Source organism: Oryx dammah, unplaced genomic scaffold (assembly GCF_014754425.2).
Source record: "Oryx dammah isolate SB20612 unplaced genomic scaffold, SCBI_Odam_1.1 HiC_scaffold_2, whole genome shotgun sequence".
In the NCBI taxonomy this organism is placed as follows: domain Eukaryota; kingdom Metazoa; phylum Chordata; class Mammalia; order Artiodactyla; family Bovidae; genus Oryx; species Oryx dammah.
The window spans coordinates 88,766,246-88,793,586 of NW_024070186.1; the positions used below are offsets into that span (position 1 = coordinate 88,766,246).

At 40.8% G+C, this 27,341-nt stretch overlaps 1 protein-coding gene across 1 annotated transcript in view; it reads left to right on the forward strand.

Moving 5' to 3' along the window:
• Positions 1-26,607, forward strand: part of HACD2 (3-hydroxyacyl-CoA dehydratase 2) — an 82,158-nt gene extending 55,551 nt beyond the window's left edge. Inside the window, exons 5-7 of the mRNA XM_040250405.1 lie at positions 16,177-16,298; positions 18,395-18,573; positions 23,584-26,607. Of these exons, the coding sequence (XP_040106339.1) occupies positions 16,177-16,298; positions 18,395-18,573; positions 23,584-23,666 (384 nt within the window). The 3' untranslated portion in view covers positions 23,667-26,607. The remainder of the gene's footprint in view (positions 1-16,176; positions 16,299-18,394; positions 18,574-23,583) is intronic.
• Positions 26,608-27,341: the final 734 nt, after the last annotated feature.

A 27,341-nucleotide genomic window follows, 5' to 3' on the forward strand; every position in this document is an offset into this window, starting at 1 on the left:
TGAAGAATCCACCTGCAGTGCGGGAGATCTGGGTTGGGAGGATCCCCTGGAGGAGGGGGGTTTCTTGCCTGGAGAATCGCCATGGACAGAGGAGCCTGGCAGGCTACAGTCCATGGGGTCGCAAAGAGTCAGACACAACTGAGGGACTAAGTACATCACATCTCAGACGCAGAAGTACCTTTCCTCTTCAGTAGTTCTGTCATACCACATGCATGTTGAAATATGGTTCTCTAATCAGATGGTTTAAACATGAAATGTACAAATAATTGCAGGCCCTGGGTGCTTGTCTGCAACACTTTGCCAGTGTGCTTCTCTGCTTCTTTAGTGCTCATTTTAGGGCTTCTGATATATCCCTCCAGTTAATGGACCTTTCTTCTTGAAAGTTCCAAGACTATTTTTCATACTGGCATATGGACTATTTGGAACAGAATTCTCCGGAAAGCTTCTTAGAAATACACCTTCCAGGTCCCACCCCATATTTGATACAGAATTTTGAGGAGTGGAGACAGAGAACCATCACTGTTAGTAAGCTCCTTGAATAATTTGATGAGATCTAAGATTTGAGAAACGCTCTAAGATACTATAATGTGCTTTAATTTTTATTCAACTTTCCTTTTTCTTGATTTTACTTCTATCTCTGCTTAGTTTCCTGTTCAGTTCAGTTCAATTCAGTCGCTCAGTCGTGTCCGACTCTTTGCAACCCCTCTTTGCACACCAGGCCTCCCTGTCCATCACCAACTCCCGGAGTTTACCCGAACTCATGTCCATTGAGTCGGTAATGCCATCCAGCCATCTCATCCTCTGTTGTTCCCTTTTCCTCCTGCCCCCAACCCCTCCCAGCATCAGAGTCTTTTCCAATGAGTCAACTCTTCGCATGAGGTGGCCAAAGTATTAGAGTTTCAGCTTTGGCATCAGTCCTTCCCAAGAACACCCAGGACTGATCTCATTTAGAATGGACTGGTTGGATCTCCTTGCAGTCCAAGGGACTCTCAAGAGTCGTCTTCAACACCACAGTTCAAAAGCATCAATTCTTCGGCACTCAGCTTTCTTCACAGTCCAACTCTCACATCCATACATAACTACTGGAAAAACCACAGCCTTGACTAGACAGACCTTTGTTGGCAAAGTAATGTCTCTGCTTTTCAATATGCTATCTAGGTTGGTCATAATTTTCCTTCCAAAGAGTAAGTGTCTTAATTTCATGGCTCCAGTCACCATCTGCAGTGATTTTGGAGCCCCCCAAAATAAAGTCTGTCATTGTTTCCACTGTTTCCCTATTTCCCATGAAGTCATGGGACCAGATGCCATGATCTCAGTTTTCTTAATGTTGTGGTCATACCCCAATAAGCATAATAGAATTTATGATTCTATTCGGTTACACAGATAATTAGGGTATTCTTTCAGGTGATGGAGAGTCTAGGTATGAGCCCTGGGGCTCTTCTATCTCGGGGATCTGGTTTTCCAGTTGGTATGTCGTTTACATAGATACTGGGCATATAGATCAAAGTCCATAATCCAGCGCAAGATGGAGCCCTGCTTTCAAGACAGAGCCTGTTTTGTCTGTTTCCTCCTTCAATATCACCTTCCTTGGATAGTTTTTTATTTTCTAGGTAAGTCACACACTGTATTCTAGAACATGGAAGCTGAGCAGTCATATCTTACATGAGGGTTGGTGAGGGTGGACTTCGGCAGGCACGTACCTTGTGGCTTAGGACAAAGCACTTCAACTTTCTGAGCCTTGTTTTTGTCATCTGTGACAGAGTAATACTAGTATCTGCCCTGCTCATGTCACAGAGTTTTTATGAAGATTAAGTGAGAGGACTATATGAAAACAAGGCATCAGCGTTTAGAAATATCAGGGTCTCTGGCTTGCGGTTTTGTTGCTGAGCAGCTTCTGAAACCCTAACATACAGAGTCGTTTCCCTTCAGAAGGAATGCTGCTTCCTTCAGAGATGTAGCACGGTTTTCCGTGTCTTCCTCTTGTCCTCTTCTTTGTCACTCTGCGGAAGCTGAAAGACGAGGTATGGTGATACCCTGACCCTGCGCGTCTGTCGCTGTTGTGTCCTGGGTTTCTTTCTCGGCTGGGTTCGCCGTGCGCTCTTGCTCTCGGCCCCTCGGTGGCCTCCCTGGTCCGCACGTTTCCTGTCGCTGCACGTGCTCCTCAGTGTCCGCAGGGGCCATCCGTGAACACGGCCTTCCAGTGGGGGAGGCAGGGCGCCTTCTCACCCCCGTTGTTCAGATGGGGAGCTGAGAGGCGGTGTCTCTAGGGCGCGTTGTACCATATGCCACTGTCTTCTTCTCGGGGACATTTTCTCAGTGATGTTCCAGCTCTGCCAACCAGAGACATTGGGATACATTCAGTATCTTTTGGCCCCCTGAGTGCTGAGTGTCTAAAGTTCTCCACCCTACTCTATCTATTCCCTTACTTTCTATTTTAAATATTTCTGTAGGTGGATTTGCATCACCTTCACTTTTAAAATTAGCACTTCTCCTAAAGGTAGAAAAACTTCATCATTTGATTGTTAATCAGACACTGTCAGACTTTAGACAACTCCAAGACAGATGTAGCAGTAATTTAATGCCACTTCTGCATCTGTTAATAATGGACACATAAAGAAAATGTTACTTTTCTCATGGCTAGATGGTTCACTCGAACATTGTGTATATTTAGCTTAGGTGATTTGAGTAAAATCAGGTTGTCTAGTTTTCTCTGAGTGTTTTTCTGTCCAACATTTTCTTAAACTGTGTATAAAAATTTTATTTCAAAATATTGAAAACTATTTAGATGCTTTTGGATTCAGTGTCAGTTCACTTCTGACATCTCATGTTGCATCTTTCTCCCATTGCCTTAGTTCTTCTGTAGCCCCTGGAAAACTCCAGTGGTACTCCTTTGTTCAAAATGTATTATACTTCTTTCTTTGATGATTAAGTCAGTTTTGTTTAAAATAAAACATCTTAAGCCATGCAAGCCAGTATTACCACTACACCCTACAAGAACATAGCCCCATTTTTCGATTAAGGATTGATAGGTTCCAGGCTCAACAAAATCAGGAGATCGGTTTTGTTTGTGTTTAATGTTAGTCTCTTTCTCTTCTGGCCGCTCCTCACCCTTCTCCGTTGGTGACCCTGCCCTACAAACACCCTCGCACTTGAAGTTTCTCAGGACTTTCTTCTGCTCTCTTACATCTCTGACATCCTTCGTTCCATTTCTCAATTCTGGCATGAGTGGGGGGGCAGTTACATCAGACAAATTCCCTGGAAGACTGCATAGTTATCTTCATTTGGGAGGGTGTCACGCAGGGCAGGAAGGGCCAGGGCCTGACCTGTCAGCTCCCAATGAAAGTGTCCCACTGTTTGGAGGGTCTTCTGGGACCCAAAGCCAGACCTGCCTGCCTGCCTAGTCCAGACTTTCCCTCACATGCCCGAGCCCTTCAGGCTGAGCAGTGTTGGCCTCTTCCTTTCCTTCTGCCCCAGAACTTCCAGATTTTTGGTGTCCCCAAGATTCAGTTGGTCTTTTTAAATATTACGTTAATACCCTTCTACCCCCATTTGACTGATGTTCTGGATGTGTCAGTGGTGTCTCCAACTTTCCTCCTATTTTTGATAAGGAAGTTTCTAACAGAGAAGCTTGTTGTTGGAATTCATCCTCTTCAGGCATAAGATGTTTCAAAGTATTGGGTAGTATCTTAACATATGTAACTGCTGCTACTTAGCCTATTTAGAGCCAAATCTGGATATGTGAAGTCCTGAGATTCACAAAGATATTTGACTCTTGGCATGGGAAACTCCCATGGAAAAGGAATAAGAGTGAAAAAAGAAAAAAAAATGTTACTTTGTTTCCCAAAGAAACAACTGAGATTTACACTGAGATTTACCATGAGAGCCTCAGTGGCTTCAGCTTTGGTCATATGCTCTGCTTAAGCTGCGGAGTGACTCAGGGAAGGAAGCCTGTTATTTGAGCTATGCTGTCAAGTTGTACTGTCAGTGGAGAGTCACCAGTAAGTGAATCCTGACACTAAAACCAGTTTCATCCATGATTTGAGAGTAAAGTGAATTCAGATGTTTATTCAAGCCAAAAAGGGTAACTTTTTGCTCCTGTATAGTGATAGAAACATGTTGGTTATGAACATTTTTCTTTTGAATATTTCTTCTATTCTGGGACTGTCCATAGGAATTTTTAGCAGTGAAAAAAATGTTCTGTGCCTATGCTGCTCAACGTAGTAGCTCCTAGTTGTATATGTGCACATATTGAACACTTGAAATAACCCCTGAGTGACTAAAGAACTGAATTTTAATGTAATTTAGTTTTAAATAGCCACATGTGACTGGAGGCTACTACATTGGACAGTGTAGCTGTAGTTGTTCAGTGTAATATTATTGGGTTGGCCAGAAAGTTCATTCAAGTTTTTCTGTAACATCTTATGAAAAAACTCAAACTTTTTGGCCAACACAATATTTACCATTTTCTTTATTTCAGTCAATTAGGTTTTCATATATTTTATCTCATGTGCAAGATTATATGATTTAAAAGAAAAAAACAAGTAGCCACAGGAAATTTATATGACATACTTGGTATGCTGTGTTCTTTAAATCCAGGAATTCTTTTAGTACTCTGAATTAACTGTTGTTCAAGGCTAAATTAAACTTGTAAAAATCCTGATTGCAGGTGTGGGAAACTCTGTGGTATTCTCATCTGTTGCAAAGATAGCAGTTCATTAACTGGTGAGGCAGGAGGCCATACAGACTCCACCTTTCAGAGACCTGGAGTTTGGCCTTTGCAGTGGAGTTACCATGATACCATGTCCCACGTTTGGCTCTGCTGAAAACCGTTTCACAGACCTTGTCTCTCCTATTTGACTTCAAGGATCCCTTAGAAATATAGTTGACATTATTATCCCTATGAGCTCAAAGATTCTCACCTCACACTGTAAAAGATGGTTGGCATGCACCGTGAGCATTGCTAAAATATATCAGCAGAGTCAAGGAAAGTTAAAAATTATTAGTGATAAGCTGCTTTTAAATAGGTGTGCTCCATGGTACAGTAAGTGGAATTTTTAAAGCGTTGATTAATATTCATTTGAAAACTTTTAATATGTAGGAGGAGGAACTGTCTCATAAATTATCTGCTCCTTTGCCAAAGCGGTCCTTTGTATACTGTTGCTTTTTCAATATAACTATATTTTCAGCATGAATGTGAAATATCAGATCATTTAAAAATACATAAATTGACAAGAATACCAGTACATTCAGTCTCTTGGCAGTTGACTTGCACAGTGAATGCAGCAGGTAACTGGTCTCGTTGGGAACCTTGAAGACAACAGGGGAACCTGAAGAAATCCCCGTTCCCCTGCTCCCATGAAGTATCTATGAAGTGTATTTCCATGGTTTCCAGGAGGAAGATTCAATAACCTTTTTTACCTACCCATGTCAAGAAGCCCTGTATAGTCAGGAAGCTCTCATTAAAAGCTGTGATGCATCACAGATAAAATTAAGCATATTACTAAGTCGTCTGCATTTTCCAGAGAATGGAGCCCTTTCAAGTCTGAAGTGAAACCCTGGTGCACTTCGGGAATTTGTAAGACGTGACTTGATGTCCACATGTGGATGTGTGTGGAAGCATGCTGAGGGTATGCCTGCATTTGAAAGGGAGGGAGGAGACTAATTATTAGGCTTGATGCATTAAAGACTTTTAACTTATCTTTTCTTTACATTGCCGCCATAAACATTTGTTTTTAACAGGATGAGTTTTGGTATCTTCTCCCCTTTACTATAGTTTGCTCTGGTAAAAACATTAGCAGGATAGCTGGGAACTTGAGAACTGTGCCCCTCTTTGGTCTTCTGCATTGGTGCTGTCTTGTTAAGCCAAATTTAAGGAGTCTTTCGTTGAGGTCAGTGTTTCAAAGCAGTATATGTTGAGAGCCTCAAGTATAAACACTAATCAAATTAACCAAGTTTTTAAATATACTAAATACTTTTTTTTTAATTTTAGAGTTTTTCAAGTAGTCATGTTACATTTATGTAGCACCTTGCCATCAGTAGCAGAGCTTATCAACTGGTATCAGATGTCTGTCCCGCAGGTGGGTGTTAAAAGAAATTTCAAGAAGAATATGATGACTAGAATGTCTACATCATCTCAGAACAAAGCTCACCTCAGCTAGTAATTGGCAAATTGATCTAGTGTTATGCAGTCACTTTTTTTTTTTTTTAAGAAAAAAGCAGAAATACAGATTTTTTTAATGTGAAATCTCTCAACTTAAAAAACTGGCTCAAATACTTTTTAAAGCACTGTACAAACTCAAAACATTTGTGATCCAGGATTATGGGCCATTGTTTTAATATTTGTGTTCCAAGAGATGATACTCAAAGCCTTTGTTTTTATTTTCTGTCTTACATTTTTGCAATTATTAAACCATCACAGAACAAAAGAACCATGACATTTCACAGTGTATGTTGCTCATTTCATGTTCTTTTGACCACATTAGTTACACTTCTGACAGTGATCCATCCTGTCCCCTCTAGAGTGTTGGGTAGGCACACTGGGATGATGCATTTAGAGGTCTGGGGCAGACTGTGGGGTGACTGCACCAGCTCTCCCCATGAGACCACAGTAACCTACTGCTGGGCATATTGATCTCAGGCTCTCTTGGCAATAGTTAAAGGACTATTGCTTCATAGAATACTTAGTCTGTATTGGATATATATGATCAAGGTGAAACTAATTAATGACTGTTTTCTGATGCAGTCCTTATACTTGAGTTTGGTTGAAGGTAATAATAGTTGCATGAAAACTGTTAATAGCATGTCTTTGGAGCTGAGAGAATCAAACTGAACTTAGGAAGAACATTGGGAAAGGCTAGCAGCTGGTGAGATCCTTAGACATCCCAGATTTGGTACAGGCTAATGCTTTAACACTTAACAGAAAACACAATGACAAAGCAAAATATTATTTTGGTAATTAAGCCTAAGAGGCAGCCACCAGCCTGTACTGGATCCCAGCAGTGACTAGCATACATAGTAGAAACTTAATAAATATTTGTTGAGTTGAATTTTTCTTTCATGGAATAAAAATAATAACTGCTATTTATGAATGGCTAGCACTTTACTAAGCTCTTGATAGGTTTTTCTAACCTCACGTGAACCCATGCAAAGGCAAATATGTTACCTCAGTTTCCATATGAGGATGTTGAAGCTGGGAAAGGATAAGGACATGCAGCCTGGACGCCTGGAGGTCTGTTTGGTTCCAGAGTTGCAGTGATTGGAAAAGAGGCTAGTTGTAGGAAATTGCCATTCTTTCTTCATATTTCCCGGGAAATGGGCTGAGCAGATAGTAGCATCAAAGTTGGACTAATGGGAACATTTTCGCATTCAGACCTGCATGTCTGATTTTGTCATAAATGCAGAATTGATCGTGCATTGCCTATTTACTGCATGCTTATACAGTTTTCTCATTGCATGTTCAGAGAAGTTAATTTCATGACCAAGACTTGTTTCAGTAAGCCAAAACATTTAACTAGGCCATCATCCATATTAAAGAGTAGTTATTGTGTTGTAATGGAAATAATTTTTAATCAATCCCCCTTGTCATTGTAGGTTAAGAAAATTTTATATAGTTGCATATTTTTCTCTCCTTTAAAAGGGAAGTATATTAATATAGCTCACATTTTCCATATAAAAGGAGTATTATTTTCTGGTTTGTTTACTGTGTATCCTATCATAGGTTTTTATTTTATTTTTTAATTGAAGGATAATTGCTTTACAGAATTTTGTGGTTTTCTGTCATACATCAACAAGAATGAGCCATAGGTACACTCTTGTCCCCTCCCTTCCAAATCTCCCTCCCCATCCCACCCTTCCAGATTGTCGTAGAGCTCCTGTTTGAGTTCTGAGTCATACAGCAAATTCCCACTGGCTATCTATTTTACATATAGTATTGTAAATTTCCATGTTACTCTCTCCATACATCTCACCCTCTGCTTTGTCCCCTCCCCCATAAACATTAAATCATGGATACTTTACACATGCAGTTGCCATGTGAAAAGACCAACACTTATCCAGACATCTTTTTTTTAAAACCACCACATGTCAGTATTTATTACATTTCAATTTCTTATCAAGGAGGACATTCCTTTTAAGTAGATAACTAGATGAGTTACATTTTTGTTCAAAAAAACTTAATAAAGTTATGGAAAGGACCAGGATTGTCGTCAGAACTGTCCTGTGCCCCAGCCCAAACCTGCTGACGTTACCCTCAAGGCAGTAGCCCTGTGACCTCACTCTCCCAGGCGCCCAGCCCTCCTCGCCCAAGGCTATTCCAGCCAAGGCAGAGAACATGCAGGCCAGGCTGCAGACAGGTCAGCAAATACTTATTCAGTACCTTCTCTGCTCTGGTATCATGCTCAGCACTAGGATGCATGGGAAAGAGAAATCACAGGTGCTGCCTTCACAGGGCTTGCTCAGGAGCAGAGTCAAGCAGTGCCTTAGAGTGGGGTGACTGACAAGCCAGAAAAGACAGGCTGCTGGCACCACGTGTCACACTCCAGCTGCCCAGCTGAGGGGTACACCAGCCCGGTCCAGCTCCTAAGGAGCTGTTCTAGTCTCCTAGGCCCACTTGTTCCTCCTCATTGGGTGGTCCTGGAGGTGCAGTGCATTAATACATATAAAGCATTTAGAACAGTGCCTGGCACTCAGTAGGTGCTCAGTAAATGTTAATTACATATTAGCTTTAATGTAACCTTATCTTTTCCCAGACTTTCAGTAACAATTTTTTGTATAACTGTATTGAATTCTTCTCTGTGTCCTGAAGCAGAGATATAATTGACTTTTAAAACAGATATAATTGACTGTTCACATAGGAATGAATTCTTTATACTTATTAAAATAGTTTCACAGTTAGCTGGTGAAGATTTATACATAATTACTTTTACCATACTTAAGGGATAATTAACCCTGCTAATGGGAGTTATCATTATCTTAATCATCATTATTATCCTAATCTAAAGCATTTATTGAAAATCTCATTTTGCCTTTTAAGTCAGCTAACCCCTTTTTCAAAGGGAGTTTTTGGACCTGCCCTTGGGGTACTTAGAGTATAAGTGGTAATCCAGATGCCAGTTCAGCCTCAGCATTAAATCTATTGTTCCATCTCAAGTGTGCTTTTATTGATAGTTTTTGTTATAAATGTTCCTACATCTTCTTTTATGGTTATGTAGCCCACCTCTTCCAGCAGATTCAGATTCTTCATATCAAAGGCAATTTATAGAAACCAAGTGATACTGTTTGCTTCTAATTACGTCCCCAAAGTGGTTGCTTACTACTCAGGTGATATTTTAAAATAATTTATTTGGAAATCATTTGAGTTTTACAGAAAGTTTAAATTAGAACAGTACAAAAGACTCTCATGTTTCCTTCATTCAGATTCTCCAGCTATTGACATTTTACTACATTTTTTCCATCACCTACTCCTCTGTATTTGCCTATCCTTTTTTTCCTGAACCTTGAGAGCAAGCTGTACGTGATGTCCTGCCCCCCTAAATATTCAAGTGCATGTTTCAGACACTCTCCTACATCACCTGCATACAACCCTCCAATATGGAAACCAAAACTGATAAAATACTACCATCCCACCCACAGATTTCACTCAGATTTCACTAACAGTCTAAACAGTGTCCTTTCTTTCCCTTTGTGGATGGCAAGTTTGGCCTTGGAGTACAAGAAATAGAGGAAAACAATAGAATGGGAAACATCAGAGATCTCTTCAAGAAAATTGGAGAGATCAAGGAAACATTTCATGTAAGAATTGGCACAATAAAGGACAGAAATGGTATGGACCTAATAGAAACAGAAGAGGTGGCAAGAATACACAGAATAACTATACAAAAAAGGTCTTAATGACCCAGACAACCACGATGGTATGGTCACTCACCTAGAGCTGGACTTCCTGGAGCATGAAGTCAAGTAGGCCTTAGGAAGCATTACCATGAACAAAGCTAGTGGACATGATGGAATTCCAGCTGAGCTATTTCAGATCCTAAAAGATGATGCTATTAAAGTGCTATACTCAATATGTCAGCAAACTTGGAAAACTCAGCAGTGGCCACAGGACTGGGAACAGTTTTCATTCCAATCCCAAAGAAGGGCAATGCCAAAGAATGTTCACACTGCCACACAATTGCACTCATGTCACATGCTAGCAAGGTTATACTCAAAATCCTTCAAGCTAGGCTTTAGCAGTACATGAATTGAGAACTTCCAGATGTACAAGCTGGGTCTCCAAAAGGCAGCAGAACCAGAGATCAAGTTGCCAACATTAACTGGATCATGGAGAAAGCAAGGGAATTCCAGAAAAACATCTGCTTCATTGACTGTATAAAGCCTTTGACTATGTGGATCACAGCAAACTATGGAAAATTTTTAAAGAGATGGGAATACCAGACTACCTTACCTGTCTCCTGAGAATCCTGTATGTGGGTCAAGAAGCAACAGAAACTTACATGGAATGACTGACTGGTTCAAAATTGGGAAAGGAATATGTCAAGGCTGTATACTGTCACCCTGTTTGTTCAACTTGTATGCAGAGTACATCATGTGAAACACCAAGCTGAATGAATCACAAGCTGAAATCAAGATTGCCAGGAGAAATATCAACAACCTTAGATATGCAGATGATACCACTTTAATGGCAGAAAGTAAAGAGAAACTAAAGAGCCTCTTGATGAGGGTGAAACAGGAGAGTGAAAAACCTGGCTTAAAACTCAGCATTAAAAAAACTAAGGTCCCGAAAAAAAACAAAAAAAAAAAAAACTAAGGTCCCATCACTGCATGGCAAATAGGAGAAAATGGAAGCAGTGACACATATTATTTTCTTGGGCTCCAAAGTCAGAGGACAGTGACTGCAGACATGAAATTAAAAGACGCTTACTCCTTGGAAGAAAAGCTATGACAAACCTAGAATAGTGTTAAAAAGCAGAGATCTCACTTTGCTGACAAAGGTCTGTATAGTCAAAGCTTTGGTTTTTCCAGTAGTCATGTACAGATGTGAGAGCTGGACCATAAAGAAGGCTGAGCACTGAAGAATTAATGGCTTTCACATTGTGGTGCTGGAGAAGACTCTTGAGAGTCCCTTAGACTGCAAGGAGATCAAGCCAGTCAATCTTAAAGGAAATCAACCCTGAAAATTCACTGGAAGGACTGATGCTGAAGCTCCGATACTTTGGCCACGTGATGTGAAGAGGCCACCTCATTGGAAAAGACCCTGATGCTAGGAAAGATGAAAGGCAAAAGGAGAAGAAGACAGAGGATGAAATGGTTAGATATAATCACCAACTCAATGGGCATGAATTTGAGCAAATTCCAGAAGATAGTGGAGGACAGAGGAGCCTGGTGTGTTACAGTCCACGGGGTCAGAGTTGGGCACAACATAGCAACTGAACAGCAAAAAAATATACATATATGTATACTCATACACATGTACATCTAAAAGTATATCATTGTGTGTATCAATATGTGTAAATATATATTCAGTGTATAGTTTATATATATATGAAATTGTATAAATCTGTGTTATAAAATCATGGGCTCGTACCAGTTCCTCCAATTACAATCCAACACCATGGTATTCTTTCTAGAGTTCTCCCTTCCATGTTTGTAAATACCTGTTCCAATGGCAAGAAGTCCCATTTTTTGAACTATATTGTTTTATTTACTTGGTTTACTTATTTACAACATGTAGCTGATTTTCCAGCCACACTAGCCATGTCTTCAGCCTGCCACCTCTGTGTCTCTCCCTCACCTCCTCATCCTCAACTGCAAGAGGGATATTCTCCCCACAGCAGCAGTGGTGTGTGTGTGTGTGTGTCTGAACCCCAGGAAGACAAGTCAGAACTGTTCAGAGTTTGGGGGCACAGGCTGGGTTCAACATCTGTAAACCTCACTTTTCCCATCTGTAAAATGGGGATTCGAAGAGGTAATGTATGTTCAAAAGTGCTTGGCATATAGTATGAATTCAGTTATACTATTATTCAGTTATACTATTATGTATAATTATTTTTTACTGCTATTGTCATCATAATTATTAAAAAGATCATTTCCCCCAAAGTTAAAAATGAGCAAAAGACATTTCTCAAAAGAAGATACGCAGATGACTGATAAGCACATGAAAAAATGCATATCAAAACTGCAGATGCCACTTTGTACTCATTAGGGTGGTTACTGTCAGGAAAGAAGAAGGAAAATAGCAAAATGGTGGTAAACACGTGAAGAAATTGGAACCTTTGTGCACTGTTGGTAGGAATGTAAAGTGACGTAGCCAATGTGGAAAACAGTTTGGCAGTTCTTCAAAAAGCTAAACATAGTATTATATGATCTAACAATTCCACTTCTAGGCATACCCAACAGAATTGAAAAAACAGGTGCTCAAATAGATATTTGTACACTCATGTTCATAGCAGCAGCCAGAAGGTGGAAGCCATGCAAATGTCCATCAGTAATTGAATCATTAAACAAAATGTGGTATTTACATACAATATAATATCCAACCTTTAAAAGGAGGGAAATTCTGATACATGGCTTCAACAGGGATGAACCTTGAAAACATTACACTCAATGAAACAAGCCAGATGCAGAAGGAAACATAATGTCATTCCATCTAATTGAGGCACCTGGAATGAACAAGGAAAAGGGTCCTCACAAGGAAGCAAGCATGGTGGCACCCTGCTCTTGGAATTCTAAAACTGAGAAAAGACATTCTACTGTTTGAGCTACCCAGACTATGGTGTGTTTTTGTGGCAGCCAGAGGAGAAAGATAAGCATACTCTTCACCGTTCTGCCAAGAGCGGACTCTAGTCTTCATCTCCTAGAGTTTACCAGAATCTCTTCTCCACAAATGAAAGGGGTATCAAGAAGAGAGAAGCCTTACCAGAAAGCTTGGTCAGGGGATTTCTTTGAAATAACCAGAGTGGTGAGCAGTAGGTTCCAAAAGGCTAAGAAGAATAGGGTTTCCTCATAGAGATATTCTTGTGTGGCACCATCTGTTTTTCTTTGAATGTAATAAAAATGACAGCTTTTCATGTACTGATACTCCCCAAGCCTTTTAAAGTCCAACATATGATGCTGTTTGTGTATAAAGGTTTTTCTCTTGTGCCCATTTGTTTCTCAAGCTGAATTTCTGTGTAAACTCCCTTGGCTAAATTACACAAGCCACCCACTCCCCATGCCTCCTCTCTCAATGTAGAGCAGGGGGCTGAAACCTGCCGTCTGCAGTGTGGAGGGTCCAACACACAGCTCACTGCCCCAAGCAAAGGAAGATTTCCTGGCTGACCTGGCTGCCCCATGCCCATACCCTCGTTTGTGCCATGAGTGAGGGCATGCAGCTTTGAAACATGGCTTCAAAACATTTTTGGTCAACCTAGCCCAAACTGCTCATTGGTCTTTTTTTTTTTTTCCCATTGGTCTTTTAAACTCATTAACTCATTTTAACTCATTCCATTCTACCCCTATTTTGTGTTACTGGATAGTTATCTGCAAATTAGATAAGTTTGATCTCTGATTTTACACGAGCCCCTTCTTAATAACATGTACTTCCTGTAGATCTGAAGATATCATTTGTACAAAATGGTCATTTTCCCTATCCTTAGGCTTTTAAAAATTATGACGTGGTCTTCACAGCTGGATTCTGGGAAAGACTATTTCCACTTTCCTCCTGAGTCTGAGTTTCTCGCAGTCCTTTTGGTCTAACTGAAGGTGTGTGTGAATCAAATACCTTCTAGACTGGATCAGAGCAGAAGGCTGGGGGGCTTGCTTGTCTGCTTTTCCCTATTTGAAAGCCTCCAAGACTACACAGAAACTAGTATCATGTATCAAAGCGCAGGCAGCTGGTTAGGATTGCATTGTTTTGCTCCACAAATATCTGTTGAGCTCCTACTTGCGAAAAGCACAAAGTGCTTTTGGGAATCAAAAAATGAATAAAACACGCTTCCTGCTTTCAAGACTATTACAATGCAAAACATTTGAGAAGAACTTCTCTTCTAACCCAAAGATCTTTGAGGAAGGCTTTCAGCCCATAGCTGTAAAAGTATATCTCCTTAAGATGAGGATTACAAAGCATATCAAAAAAAAGCAAAGTGCTTTGAAATTGTATTTTGGTATAGATGGGTTTTAAGCAAGGATTTGTGGACAGACTGAAAAATGAAACATGAAAGCTTTAAAGGGGTTTAGCTTTTACTTTACTTTGGCTAATATAAGAGCACCAGGAAAACAAAAAGTATTCTCGCTCTTGACAGTGTAAAATTCTTACTATTTTTAGAGAATAGTAACTGTGGATTTATGAAGTTCTTTGTCAGAGCAATTTAGTTAATAGGTATGTAAATGACTGCTTATTTCATTGTGTAGGCAGATCGCTCCATGTTCACTTTCTGAGGAAGAATATAAGTGCTCAATAACATTCCAAATGCAGAGAAGCAAAAGTTAAGGTTAGATTGCCATACTTTTGTTATATTAGATCTTAGGAGTAAGACAGAGAAGATCTTGTAAATGATATTTGTGTGGTTTGCTCAGTGGAACTTCTTATTCACATACAACTCTCTCTAACTGCCTTTTCGGATGTAAGAAAATATAAGTGAATTGAGGTGCAAGGTTGTTTCTTATTCTTACTATTGGTTTTCAAGCGTGAAGGATCATCATAAACTTAGCTGGAGTGGGAAGGCTGGGTATGCTGAAAGTTAATACCACAGTAATAAATTTTCATGCAAGATTTGCAGTCTGAGGCATATTGTGAGAAAATTCCCTAAAATGAAAATACCTAAGAAGTCAGTGACACACTTCATTTTTGAGGGCTCCAAAATCAATGCAGATGGTGACTGCAGCCATGAAATTAAAAGACACTTGCTCCTTGGAAGAAAAGCTATGACCAACCTAGACAGAGACATGACTTTGCTGAAAAAGGTCCATCTAGTCAAAGCTATGGTTTTTCCAGTAGTCATGTATGGATGGGAGAGTTGGACTATAAAGAAAGCTGAGCGCCAAAGAATTGATGCTTTTGAATTGGTGCTGGAGAAAACTCTTGAGAGTCCTTGGACTGCAAGGAGATCCAACCCGTCCATCCTAAAGGAAATCAGTCCTGAATATTCATTGGAGGGACTGATGCTGAAGCTGAAACTCCAGTACTTTGGCCACCTGATCTGAAGAACTGACTCATTGAAAAAGACCCTGATACTAGGAAAGATTGAAGGCTTGAGGAGAAGGGGACAACAGAGGATGAGATGGTTGGATGGCATCGCCGACTCGATGGCCATGAGTCTGAGTAAGCTCCAGGAGTTGGTGATGGACAGGGAAGCCCAGTGTGCTGCAGTCCATGGGGTCGCAAAGAGTTGGACACAACTAAGCAACTGAACTGGCTGACTAAGGAGCTTTATTAGAAGCATATTGGTTTTTCAGCATGAAAACAACTTCATAGGAGGCTGAGAATTCCAAAGCTCTTCTGGCTTTAGCCACCTCCTGTGATCAGCATGGAAGCCTCTGTAATCTTTGAGTTAAACCAGGCTCATCTGGGATCAGAAGTCACCAGTGGGAGAGAATAAATGGGCTTGCCTCATAGACGATCTTCAGCTTCCCCCACATGAATTCATCCTGCCCAGGGAATTAGCTTCATCCTCAGTTGTGTTTTTATCATTATGTTGCCCTTCTCTGAAATTTCGCTGGATTCCAAGTTGTCATAGAAATCAAATTAAAATTCTTATTAATGGAACCCAAGCTTTTCACCAGTTCACCCTTTTACTGTCTTGCCTAAGCATTCTTGGCTCCCACAATACCGGTTCACATTCTCCACATCATGTCAGCAAGCAAACACGCAGAAACTCACTCATCATATTTGTTTCTCCCTGTGGGCTCCAGCTCATGTAGTTCCCCATCTGTGTATCTCTTACTGATCAGTAAGCCGAGTTTCTTCTCGCTTGCTCCTCGTCCCTTGGCTCTGCAGTTGTTGTCATAGACATGTCTGTATTCTTTATGTGGCAAGCTCTTTCTGTGCTGTGCTTTGAGCCCTGAGGTTACAGACCAGGAGCTGTGTTGACTTCAACGCCACCAGCTCAACAAGGGGGAAAGGTCAGCTCTCCACATTGTGAGTGCTTCTTTGTTAAAATGTTTTATGTGTTTGCTTTTTCCTTTGTCTTCCTTTTCCTACAGGTCCAGAGTGAAGACAGTGTCCTCCTGTTTGTTATTGCCTGGACAATCACAGAAATTATCCGTTACTCCTTTTATACATTCAGTCTGTTAAACCATCTGCCTTACCTCATCAAATGGGCCAGGTAAAGAAGTACGGGAATGAAGACTAACTTGTGAACTATCACTGTACTTTTTCTTTATCGCCTAAATACTATTTTTTATTTCTAAAACTTGTGTGAGGTAGGGATTGGATGAAATGCTGCTCTGTGGATTTCATCCGGGCAAGCGACTATGTAATTGTGATTTATAAAAACACTTTTAAATTTTTTATCTCTATTTAAGTGATTTATTTGGGATCAATTCTCTCAGTTAAATTATTCAATAGAGATTTGATGTAGCATCCCTTTTTTGTCCATAGAAAACTTTACTGATGAGCTTCTGCCATTATGATGGTTTTTTGGGACCAAGTCCAATTCCTGTCTCAATTTTTCCAACACAATAATTCTTAAATTACTCTTTAATTAATAACAAATGTTACAGGGCACGTTTAGCATATTATCAGTTTAGTTTGCTTTGATTATTTTTAACAGTAGTATTTGTTATGAATTTGGTGAATTTATGATCATTCATCTGATTATCTGAACTAACCTGTGACACAGTTGTGAGCAACTTTCTGAGTTAGAAAAGACTACAGGAATGAGTGACAAAGCCAAAGGATCAAAATTGTCCTTGGGGCCAAAGTGCCTCATTTCATAAAAGAAAAACGGTGGTTCCTAGACAATTTATGAGTTTAATGATTAAACAGAGACATAAACCAAATGTTTGCAAAGCATGTGAACTTTTTTCTTCCCTTTTTTTTTTTCCCCAGTAAACATTTGTATTAGGAAAAGAGGAGAATGGGAAAAGTGTAGCGGTTTCTAACCAAGTTGGGCAGCAAAGCTGATAGAAAAACAGAAAGCTGTCTACCCTAGTTATAGCTGTCTATCCTAGCTATATAAGTTTATTGACCACACCCTGGTTTTAGTCTTAGAGAAAGACTCCTTTGTCTCTTTCTTCTGTGGCCCCTGGAAGAGTCCTGCTTTTCCACCTTCCTCCTAAGCATGGCTGAAGGTGACAAGGGAGAACATATCTTTCTTTCATCAGCATATTTCCTGTGTGTGGAGGTTTATAGCCCAGTATTTACTGTCAGCCATACACAGCCAAAGGCTTTTTAAATATGAGCTGATGATTTCTTTAGCAATACTTATACCTCAGAATGGCTTCCAGTTAGTTCCCTAGGGTGAGCCTCTCCAAAATTCTTTTTAAAACGTGAGAAACTCCTTTTTAAAGTGAAGAAAATTGTGTAGAGTCACCCGTGTGATAGTAATTGGGGTTTTTTTTGGGGGGGTGGGGAGGGACTGGAAAATTACAGAATGACCAAGGCTATCATAAAATTGTTAATATTTTTTAAATTAGCATGTATTTTATTTTTCACAGTAGCATGTACAGGCTTTTGAAAGCTTTGTAGTATATACACTTTGGATATGCTGCTTTTTTCAGTCCACAGACCAGAATCGGTGTGCATTGTAGGGATTCTTGGATACCATGTTTCAACACCTTCCCCCGGAAACCCACACCCACCAATGAGGCAGGACCCTTCAGTATGAACCATGACTCCGTGCCCCTACTTTACCAGTATTTGACATCATCTCAATACTCTTGCCTGGAAAATCCCATGGACAGAGGAGCCTGGTAGGCTGCGGTCCATGGGGTCGCGAAGAGTCGGACACAACTGAGCGACTTCCCTTTCACTTTTCACTTTCATGCATTGGAGAAGGACATGGCAACCCACTCCAGTGTTCTTGCCTGGAGAATCCCAGGGACGGGGGAGCCTGGTGGGCTGCCATCTATGGGGTCACATAGAGTCGGACACGACTGAAGTGACTTAGCAGCAGCAGCAGCAGTTATTTTAGGGGGTTGTTTTGAAGAGTTGTTTATTTAGTCAGGTCAGATCTTGAGGCTGACCAAATACATTTTATTTTAGAACATTCAGAAACATACCTGCTTTGGCCCTTTTCAAAAACTGGGTTGTAAAACCTGAATTTAAGCAGTGAGTAAACAGGAAAGTGTATAAACAATAGCTTTCTACAAGACCAGTACTGATTACTTATAATCAGTACTGGTTGTGGGAGTGGGAGGGTGCATCTTTCTACTGAAGCTGGCTTCAGACCTCAGTAATGAATATTTTGCTTTGTTTTAGGTACACACTCTTCATTGTGCTGTACCCAATGGGAGTGTCGGGAGAACTGCTCACAATATATGCCGCTTTGCCCTTTGTCAGACAGGCTGGCCTGTACTCCATCAGTTTACCTAACAAATACAATTTCTCCTTTGATTATTATGCATTCCTAATTCTGATAATGATCTCTTACATTCCAAGTAAGTAGATATTTATGCATATATTTATTTATGTTTTTAAAATTGGCTCAACAATAGCTAGAGTTAAATGCCTTTGCTTGTTTTTACACCATAAATCTTATTTATCAGGGATGCTTTGGTTTTCATTGATGCTGACTGTCAGAAAGAATTTTCTCTGGTAGTAACTGAATAAAGATGAATTCCTCTCAGCTGCTAAAATGCAGTCCTTAGTGTGTGTGTTTGAAACAGTGAATGCCAGGATAGGTTAACTGCCTATTGGAGGAAAGTACTGAGTGGAAAGCAAAAAAAAAAAAAAAAAAAAGCCATTAGAGACCTTACCTTGACTTTTTCAGTCTCTTAAAAGCTGCTTGTTATGGTATTTGAAAAACACTGTAGAGAGAGTTTTACACTTTTGCTACATCAAAATAGACATTACTTCACTTTTAAGGAATTGGTAGTTGAGTAGAAACAAGTAAAATAAAAATAGATTAATTGATTAATTTTTTCTTTATTTCTTATTTTCTTTTTTGGAAATAAACACTTAAAGCCATCTGAACAGAACATAGCATTCTCTTCAGGATGGTTTCCGATTATAAAGCACTCTTCCCTAGCAAATCCCATGGAGGGAGGAGCCTGGTAGGCTGCAGTCCATGGGGTCCCTAAGAATCGGACACAACTGAGCAACTTCACTTGCACGCATTGGAGAAGGAAATGGCAACCCACTCCAGTGTTCTTGCCTGGAGAATCCCAGGGACGGGGGAGCCTGGTGGGCTGCCGTCTATGGGGTCGCACAGAGTCGGACACGACTGAAGCGACTTGGCAGCAGCAGCAGCAGCTGAAGGTTTAAATATATAGATACTCAAATCTGCCTACCAGCTCATTAACAGAGAGAAAAGGCCATGTTTGAGGCTTCTCTGAAGTGAGTCTTGTTTGCTGAGGATGAAGAGTTGTTTACTCCTTTTCTCAAATTCTGATGTTCAGTTTCTATCCTATAATTGATTTCCACATATCCAAAAGTCATGTTATACCCAAGGCCATGTAACCCGAATGCTTCTTCTCCCTTAGCTACTTCCGTTGGCATTATGACTCTGAATCTTATTTTAGGCTGTAAGATGCTATATTCTCCCCTAAACCTCAGGTTAAATGCAGACTGGAAGGTTGGATTTTTCTTCAGCCCACAGCATTAACTGAATGACTCATCCTAACAATCACAGGTGACAAGCTTATGTACCCTTGTGGAAAATTGCATTTCATACATTTTGAGGGAAAAAAACGACATCCCAGTTCCTTGTGAACATTTATCTTGGAGAAGTTCTTGGATGCACTTCTGCTTTGTGATTCCTTTTACACCCTTTAGGAGCAATCAAGTCCTCCTCTCTGTTGCTGGAAGCAGGGTGGCTAGCGGCCATCTCTCTCCAAATGTAAAAGGTAGTTGATGTTCAAACAAAAGATAAATATGGAAAAGCGTAAAAATTTAAGTAGTAAGAATTAACTTAGAGCTTTTCACCTTTCCGATTTTGTTCCCCTAGAGTTTCACTTCCAGTCTCTGGAGCAACACTTCCTAACTGCAGTTTTGCCACACCCAGGCTAACCAGTATTATCCTGATGAGCACCATAGATTTATTTAAATTCAGCATAAGTCTTTAAATGGAGATAAATGGTGTGTTGGACAACTGGGAACGGGGCCAGGAGACTGTCATGAAGTCAAACCAGTAACAAAGTGCTGCCCCGTTAATGGAAACCTGGGGCCCCTCCCTCAGAGGTGCTGCCAGGTTTCCAGTCTGTTGCAGGTGGGGCTGTATTCCAGGAGCAGTTCTCCGGGCACTTTGCACCTGCTAATCTCTTTGTGCTCTGGGGGCCAACCAGACCCAACCTTTTGCCTCTGCCTGCTGACCTCTCGGTAGAGAAGGGACCTGGTCAAGCACAGGATGACAGGATTCCTGAAGGAGAACAAACCCAGTTCTGTGGGATTTTCCTCTGTGGCCTTAGAAGAGAAGAGAGCACAGACCTAAGAGTCAGCTGTCTTACAGAGAGTAGGGAAACTCTCTCCTCTCAGCCAGCATCTGCTTTCCGTACCTCAGTCCTTCCCCATTCTATCATTCTCAGCCTCTTTTTAATGAGACAACTTGGCTTGGTTAAAGTCCATACTCTTTCATTTCTAAGCTAGCTTAACTCTTGTAGGACAAAAAAAGGATTCATTCCAAGGACAGAGATTAAAAGTTTCCCTTCAAATCCCTAATTCCCCACCCAGGCTCAAGATGGCAGTGCAGACCCTGTCTGCTGCTGTGGATCACTCATGTCTGCTGGCGCTCACTGTGCTTCTGGCCTGAGCCAGTGGCCCTGAGTGTTTTCAGTAGTTGATGTTGTTAATGCTGAGACCAGTTTGTACAGTTCATTCCAGCCAACTGCATGTTTCCAACTTTCCAAAACTCTGTGTTTATAAGAAGAAAATGCAGGGTCAGGAGAGGTTGCTGTTGCCATGCAGCCTTCTTTACCAAATTTGGATTCCCTTCCACAACTTAGGTTTCTTTCAGTCTCCTCTCATGGGAAGTGGATGATGTACGTATCTTACAGAAAGCAGCACCTCTTCATTATGGTCCTGACCAGATGTTGCACTGCCGCACATGCGGCCCATATTGGGCGTGGCCTGTGAGCTGCAGCCCCGGGAGTTTTCTCATAGCGGGGTGCTTTGGGTTCCCTCTGGGGTGCTCCTCTCCTCTGCTGCAGCTGCAGTATCAGTATGGACAGTATCTGTTTACATTACCTGCCCTCCCCCTTTTGCAAATTGGTGAAAGTTAGCTGCGGGGCTGGGGGTTTAAAAAAGGCAGAGAGAAATGAGAGACAGTGATAGAGGGCAGGGCCACCAATAAGCAGGGCACTGTCCACATTGTCAGTAACCATAACCATACCTCTGATTTTTAGAGAAACAGAAGGAACTTGCCCCAAGCAGAGTGTTTCCAGTTGCCCTCTGCCTTCAAGTCTTAAGAGCGCCCTTCTCCTTACAGGAAGGTGTGCCCAGTGACACCCGCAGACACCCACCCGCCCTCCGGCACACCAAGACGGACACATGCACAGCCGCCATCTCCATCCTACATGCCCTGAACTATAAGAGCAGAGGCTAGAATTCTGAGCAGCCTGTTGTCAGGTTGAGGTTTTCAGTGTAGTTAAAAGCAGGTACCCATGCATCTGGAATTATTTCAGTCACTGTAGCTGGTGTGACCATGTGAGTAATTGAGATGGAGATTGTGTCCCCCAAGTTCTGGTCACCAGGGAGTCACTGCCAGAGGAGCAGAGAATCTCTGGCCCAAGTACTTCCATTTTCCCCATCTCCCCAACACATTTCTTTCTCTTGGGCACTGAGCAACTTCTGGAAGAATGTAACAAGATGAAAGGGCCATATCTGCTCCCCATTTCTGACCCAGGAGCCTCGGTAGCTGGCAGGCCCTTGCATGAGGATGAAGGTGTATTTAGCCATCTTGTTGCCACTAAAGGCCTATTGAATGGCTTTTGGATCGTTGTCCTGCGTCATACCCCGTGGGTCCACAGCCACACTTTATATGAGTGACATAATCACAAATGCAGCCAGTGGAAAAGTCCTTAGTGTTCTTTGCTGCAAAGTTTCCCTTTACTAAAGTATATCTATAGACATGTGACTAGCCTCACATTTTTAAATGATTACAATTAGCATTCCTTATGGTTTAATTATATCCTTACTTCCAGTTTTTAGATTATAGAGCTTGTCAAATTTTCTGGCGTTCATACCAAAATAGTTCTCTCACTGTTGAATTTTATGCACAAGCTGGGTCTTTTCTGTGAATAACTTCCTGTCTGCAAATAGTGAGTGGAGTGGATGGCAGTGCTGTTCAGCGCCGGGGCCTCCTCTGCAGTTTATCAAATCTGTGTGCACACACCCACTGATGTCTTGGTACTTTGGGAGGACCGTTTGACATTTGGCCAACTTGGAACCCATTGGGAAAGAAAGAAACTGTCAGAGAAGAGTTGGCAGTAGAAGAAATCACCTCCCCCAAAACACAGGTTACTGTCTAAAATATAGAGTGGAGCTGTTGAGAAGGGAAGGTGGATGTTGCACGTCCAAGACCATCTCCTGGAATATTTTATGTGGTTTTTGAACCCCCAGTTTACAGTAACCTTGTGAAGGTCAGATAGCTTAAGCTGGCATCTCCCAGCAGGGACACTGTAGGCCTTTGGGGTGGGACAGTTCTTAGTCATAGAGGACTGTCACATAGTGTGGATTTTGGCATACTGGCCCCTTGCACTGAATGCCAATAATATCCCCACTCCAGTCCTCCCACCCCTATTTCCAGCTACTCCCTAGAGAGGCAGTACCACCCTGTTCAATCGAGAGCCAGTCCTTTTTAAAGTAACTCATGAAATGACCAAGAACAGAATCTCCAGTGCGTAAGGGTTTGCTTTTCATATCCAAACGTGGCTTAGTGGTGTTCAGATCAAACACCACTCCTCGGTCTTCCCAAAGAACAACATTTCTCTGGAAGTACCTTTGGTACCTCCTCCTGGGGGACAGAGCAGGGGGACAGGGAGGGCAAGGCTGAGGGTCAGGAGCATGCAGCCTGGTCCTGACTGTCAGTGATTTGCTGTGAGACCGCAGGCAAATGCCCACCCTCTCTGAGGCTTCCATTCCTCCTCTGTGAACAGGAATAATAACTCCCGCACTAGAATTCATCCCCTAGTTGTTGGGAAATCAGAGAATAAATGTGAAGATAGCATGAGCTTGTGTAAAGAGTATTATTTGGCAGCTCTGGGGAATCTTGATTGGTAATGCTAGTGACAGTAGTATCTGACATGCCAATCCACGTTACCCTTCCCCCTCGGCTAAAGCAGGAAAGTACGTTTCTTTGTGTTTTTCTTCTTTCTCCAAGCCTGTCTTGTTACCATCCTTGGTTGCTGGGAGAGAAAGTGGTTGGAGTCAGAGAGGACCTTAAGTCCATGTGCTTTACATAGAACATGTGGTTTTAAATCATTTCCTTAACCAATTCTTTCTCTTCTTTGCAGTTTTTCCCCAGTTATACTTCCACATGATACACCAGAGAAGAAAGATCCTTTCTCATACTGAAGAACACAAGAAATTTGAATAGTTCCTTCTTCCTGCACATCCCCAGAAACAAACTTTCCAATGACAAAAAATGCTGCAGACTTTTTCAGTTCCCAATACGTTTCATAGAAAATAAGTAAGAACTATTTTTAAATACTAAATAAATAAATAAATAAACCAAAATCCAGTGTCATGTGGGCCTGGGATTTTCTAAAAAACAAAACAAAAAAACGAAAGCTGTTACATAAAACATCCTGGCCGGTCCATTTCAGCATGCTCTTTCAACCAGAAGTTCCCAATATTTATGATGGCGCTGGAAAGGGATTTGGCATTTTATGTCCTCCTGTTTCCTTCACATGTCTGATAAGTAAAAGATCTGTAACACTAACTCCTTGAGCGTTACAGTCTGAGTCCTGAAGTTGTGCCCACTGAGTGCCCAGCTTGGAGCAGTTGCGTTTCAGGCTGCAGTGTGCTTAGCATTCCCTCTCAAAGTGCTTGACTGCATGCTGGAAGCCGTTTGTTCTCTGGCACGCTCTGAAGTTATGGCTGGGACCTTCCCCTAGTGTCTAGTGAATGAGTTATACAATGTATATGTCTGTGAAACTTTGGGGTAGTGCCTATAATCAGAAAACAACTAGAACCCTTTTGTTTGTTTTCAATTGAGTCATTACTGCTTGCCACTATGAAATGTGCTTGAATTTAATAAGTATGTGTATATTGTAGAGAAGCTACCTTAACTGGGGCTCCACCTCAATCCTATTTTAACAAAACTGGACGGTTCTGAGGAAGAGAAAGCTCAGTAGCTAGTCAATGACGGGTACCTTTCACAGTACCATTCTCAGAACACCCTGAGTAAGGAGTTTGCCAGGAGCTATTTTCGCTTAGGGACCTGAAGCCAGTCTAGTGCACAGAAGTAGAGAATCTGTTCTTGAAAGCACATGGAAGGTGTTACTCTAGAAATGGAGTTTGGAAGAACAATCAGGAATAGGTTTATGTACCCTTATTATTTTATTTTTACATTTTTATTCAGCTCTTCTGTTTGTATACTTTTCCTTATTATGGTGCTATGTAATTCCCACCAAGTTGTAAGTCCAGAGGCAGTGAAATGTTCCAGTTGGGCAGTCATGAACTAAAAGTAGTATCATCCCCGCATTTTGGAGCAGCCAAGAAATACTTTGGACATATGGACATTGTCTAATTAACGTCTTGTCTACATACTATAATTGCTAAACTGTGCATTTAAGGCTTTTCAAGAAAGAGTTGGATGAAAATGTAAAGCCCAAGTTTAGACATGCATTAGATTTTAAATATACAGTGTTCTTTACAGAAACATTTTCCCTTTTTTTTTTTTAATTGGTTGATCTTTTAAAAGTCTAGCTTACTAGCTTACTGACTGGTTATCAACTAAAGTATAATTGCCAATATTAGAAGGGTGTCATAATGGAAAACTTTTAAATGCTTATTTTAATAGAAGCTTGAAAATTAAGATGAAAATGAGAAGAAAATATGCAGCCTGAACTTTAATGCAAGCAGATGTATAATACATTATTTTTGAATTGATCATTAAAATTCTGCTTCTTAAAGGCAGCACTCTTGACTTGGGTGTGGTGAGATTAGAATCTATTCTTGTATTTGATCAACAAAATATGTGGGAAGATTATTTTTCATGCTTTTTTCTCTTATTTTTCCAAAATGTTTTTCTACCATAAAATAGAATCAATTTGGGTTATATTAGCCTTATTACTTAAGTTGAGTAAGATTTTTTTCATTTGTGTTTGAAATAGTTATAGAAGATGGGATAAAAAATGCAAATTTTCCAGGATTGCTGGATTGGGAGTTTTATTCGGGCCTCTCTGTTATAATTTGTCATTATTTATGAAAAACAATCTGTCACAAATAGTGGTCATGCATCCAATTGAACTTTGATAACAAGAACACAGCAAATAACTCCCTTCTCAAAAAGGGTCTCAACCCCAGTGTGTATTTTTGTCCATCAACATTTAAAATGCTCGTTGCAGATAAGTAAGGCATGCACTGTGTCCTTCAGTCACCTCTCTCAGTAACTGGTTTCTTTATCTCTAATGTGAATTCATTTCTCTTTGGAAGTGGTGGTGGTCGTTTATGAACTGAGAACGTCTAACCCTACCAGATATCACATCTTGTAAGGTGTGGATGAGGAAGATGGTGTTTTGGTGGGTATTTTGTCAGACTCAACCACGTTCATTACCGGGCAGAGTCAAAGGCATCATCTGCCCCCCCCCAACCCCTACCTGATTGGGTGTTTCAGATCCCCCCTTCGGGGACCACCTTCTGGCAGAGAATTCTTTGAGATACGCAGTAGTGCTGTATCGACACAAGCTGCTAATCTGCATCTTGCTGTGTTCTGTTTGCTAAGGTTGGGGTCATTCATCTAACACGTACTGACTGTTTTCAAAGGCTCCGTGGAGAGTTAGTCATGGAATAAAGCACATCCACCTGATGGAAATGTTCCTCTGGAGCAAACTTCCTAGAGGAAGGGCTTAGAAGGTGTAGCTTTGAGGCATGTGAAGAGATTGTGTCCTCACTTCCACTTGTGTTTTTGGTTATTCATTTATAATAAAAGGTTGGCATTGATGTGGTACAACCTGCAAATTAGTTTCAATTCCAAGTTTTGGATAAAGCATTGTAAGACAAAATCGGTACATACCGCTCCTTTGAAATTTGGGTAAAAAATTATACAACCATATATAAAGTCATTTTTATATTTTTTCTATGTTGTGAAAACCAAAACTGTAATTTTATAAGTCTTTGATTCACTAAAATTATATAATTTAAATGTATTTTTTGTATATTTAGAAATAAGGAGTTCAAAGACTATGCTTAACTTTCTACGCATGCATTTGGAAGCTGTTTTTACCTGATAATGTAGAAATAAGTTGTATTCATAAAATACTGATCTGTGTTGCATTTCAAAATAAACTGGTGTGTGCTCTGCCTGGATTTGATATCTGACCAGTAGATCGGGTGATTTTTCACATTGAGTTGGCCTGAAAATGGTATTGTAGGATTATGGAAGTTTCAGTTCCATTATAGATTCCAGCTCTTTCTTAAAGTTCTTAAATCTATTTCTGCTCTTCATAATGGTTCTACACTTAAAGGAAAAGCAGACAAATTATATTGAGGTTTCAAAAAAATTATTCTTCCAAGCAGTCAGTCTTCAAGCTTACCTGGCTAGCCTCCAATCTGGCTGCAGAAGGACAGGACAGATTCATCATATAGGTGACCAGGAGAAATAAAAAATCAGTAAAAGATGGAAGGCCCTTGTCTTACAGTGTGTATGTATGTGAGTTTTAATCTAATTTTTCTAATATAAGTTGAGAGAGGAAATACTATTGCCCAGCAATGTTCACCTTATGAAACAAGTACTTGGTCAAGCGGTCCAGTACCTCCTCCTAAAAACACCTCCAAGCACAGAGCAATCCTAGAAACCGCTTTACACACAGTAACAAGCGGGGAGAAAGACTGAGAGGATACTCAGCGTGGCTGCTTCCAACCCGCTAGTTCTAGACCCCAGATTTCCTCACCTCAAAAGTGCTAATGTGTCCATGTGCCAGTCCCTTTCTTGTTATGTCTCTAGGTGGTCTCAGGGTGCCTCCAGCAGGGGCATGAGCCCACCTGAGTCTCCCAGGTCCTAGAGGTATGACCCTTGTCCAAGACTGTGGAAAATGTTCCAAAGAGG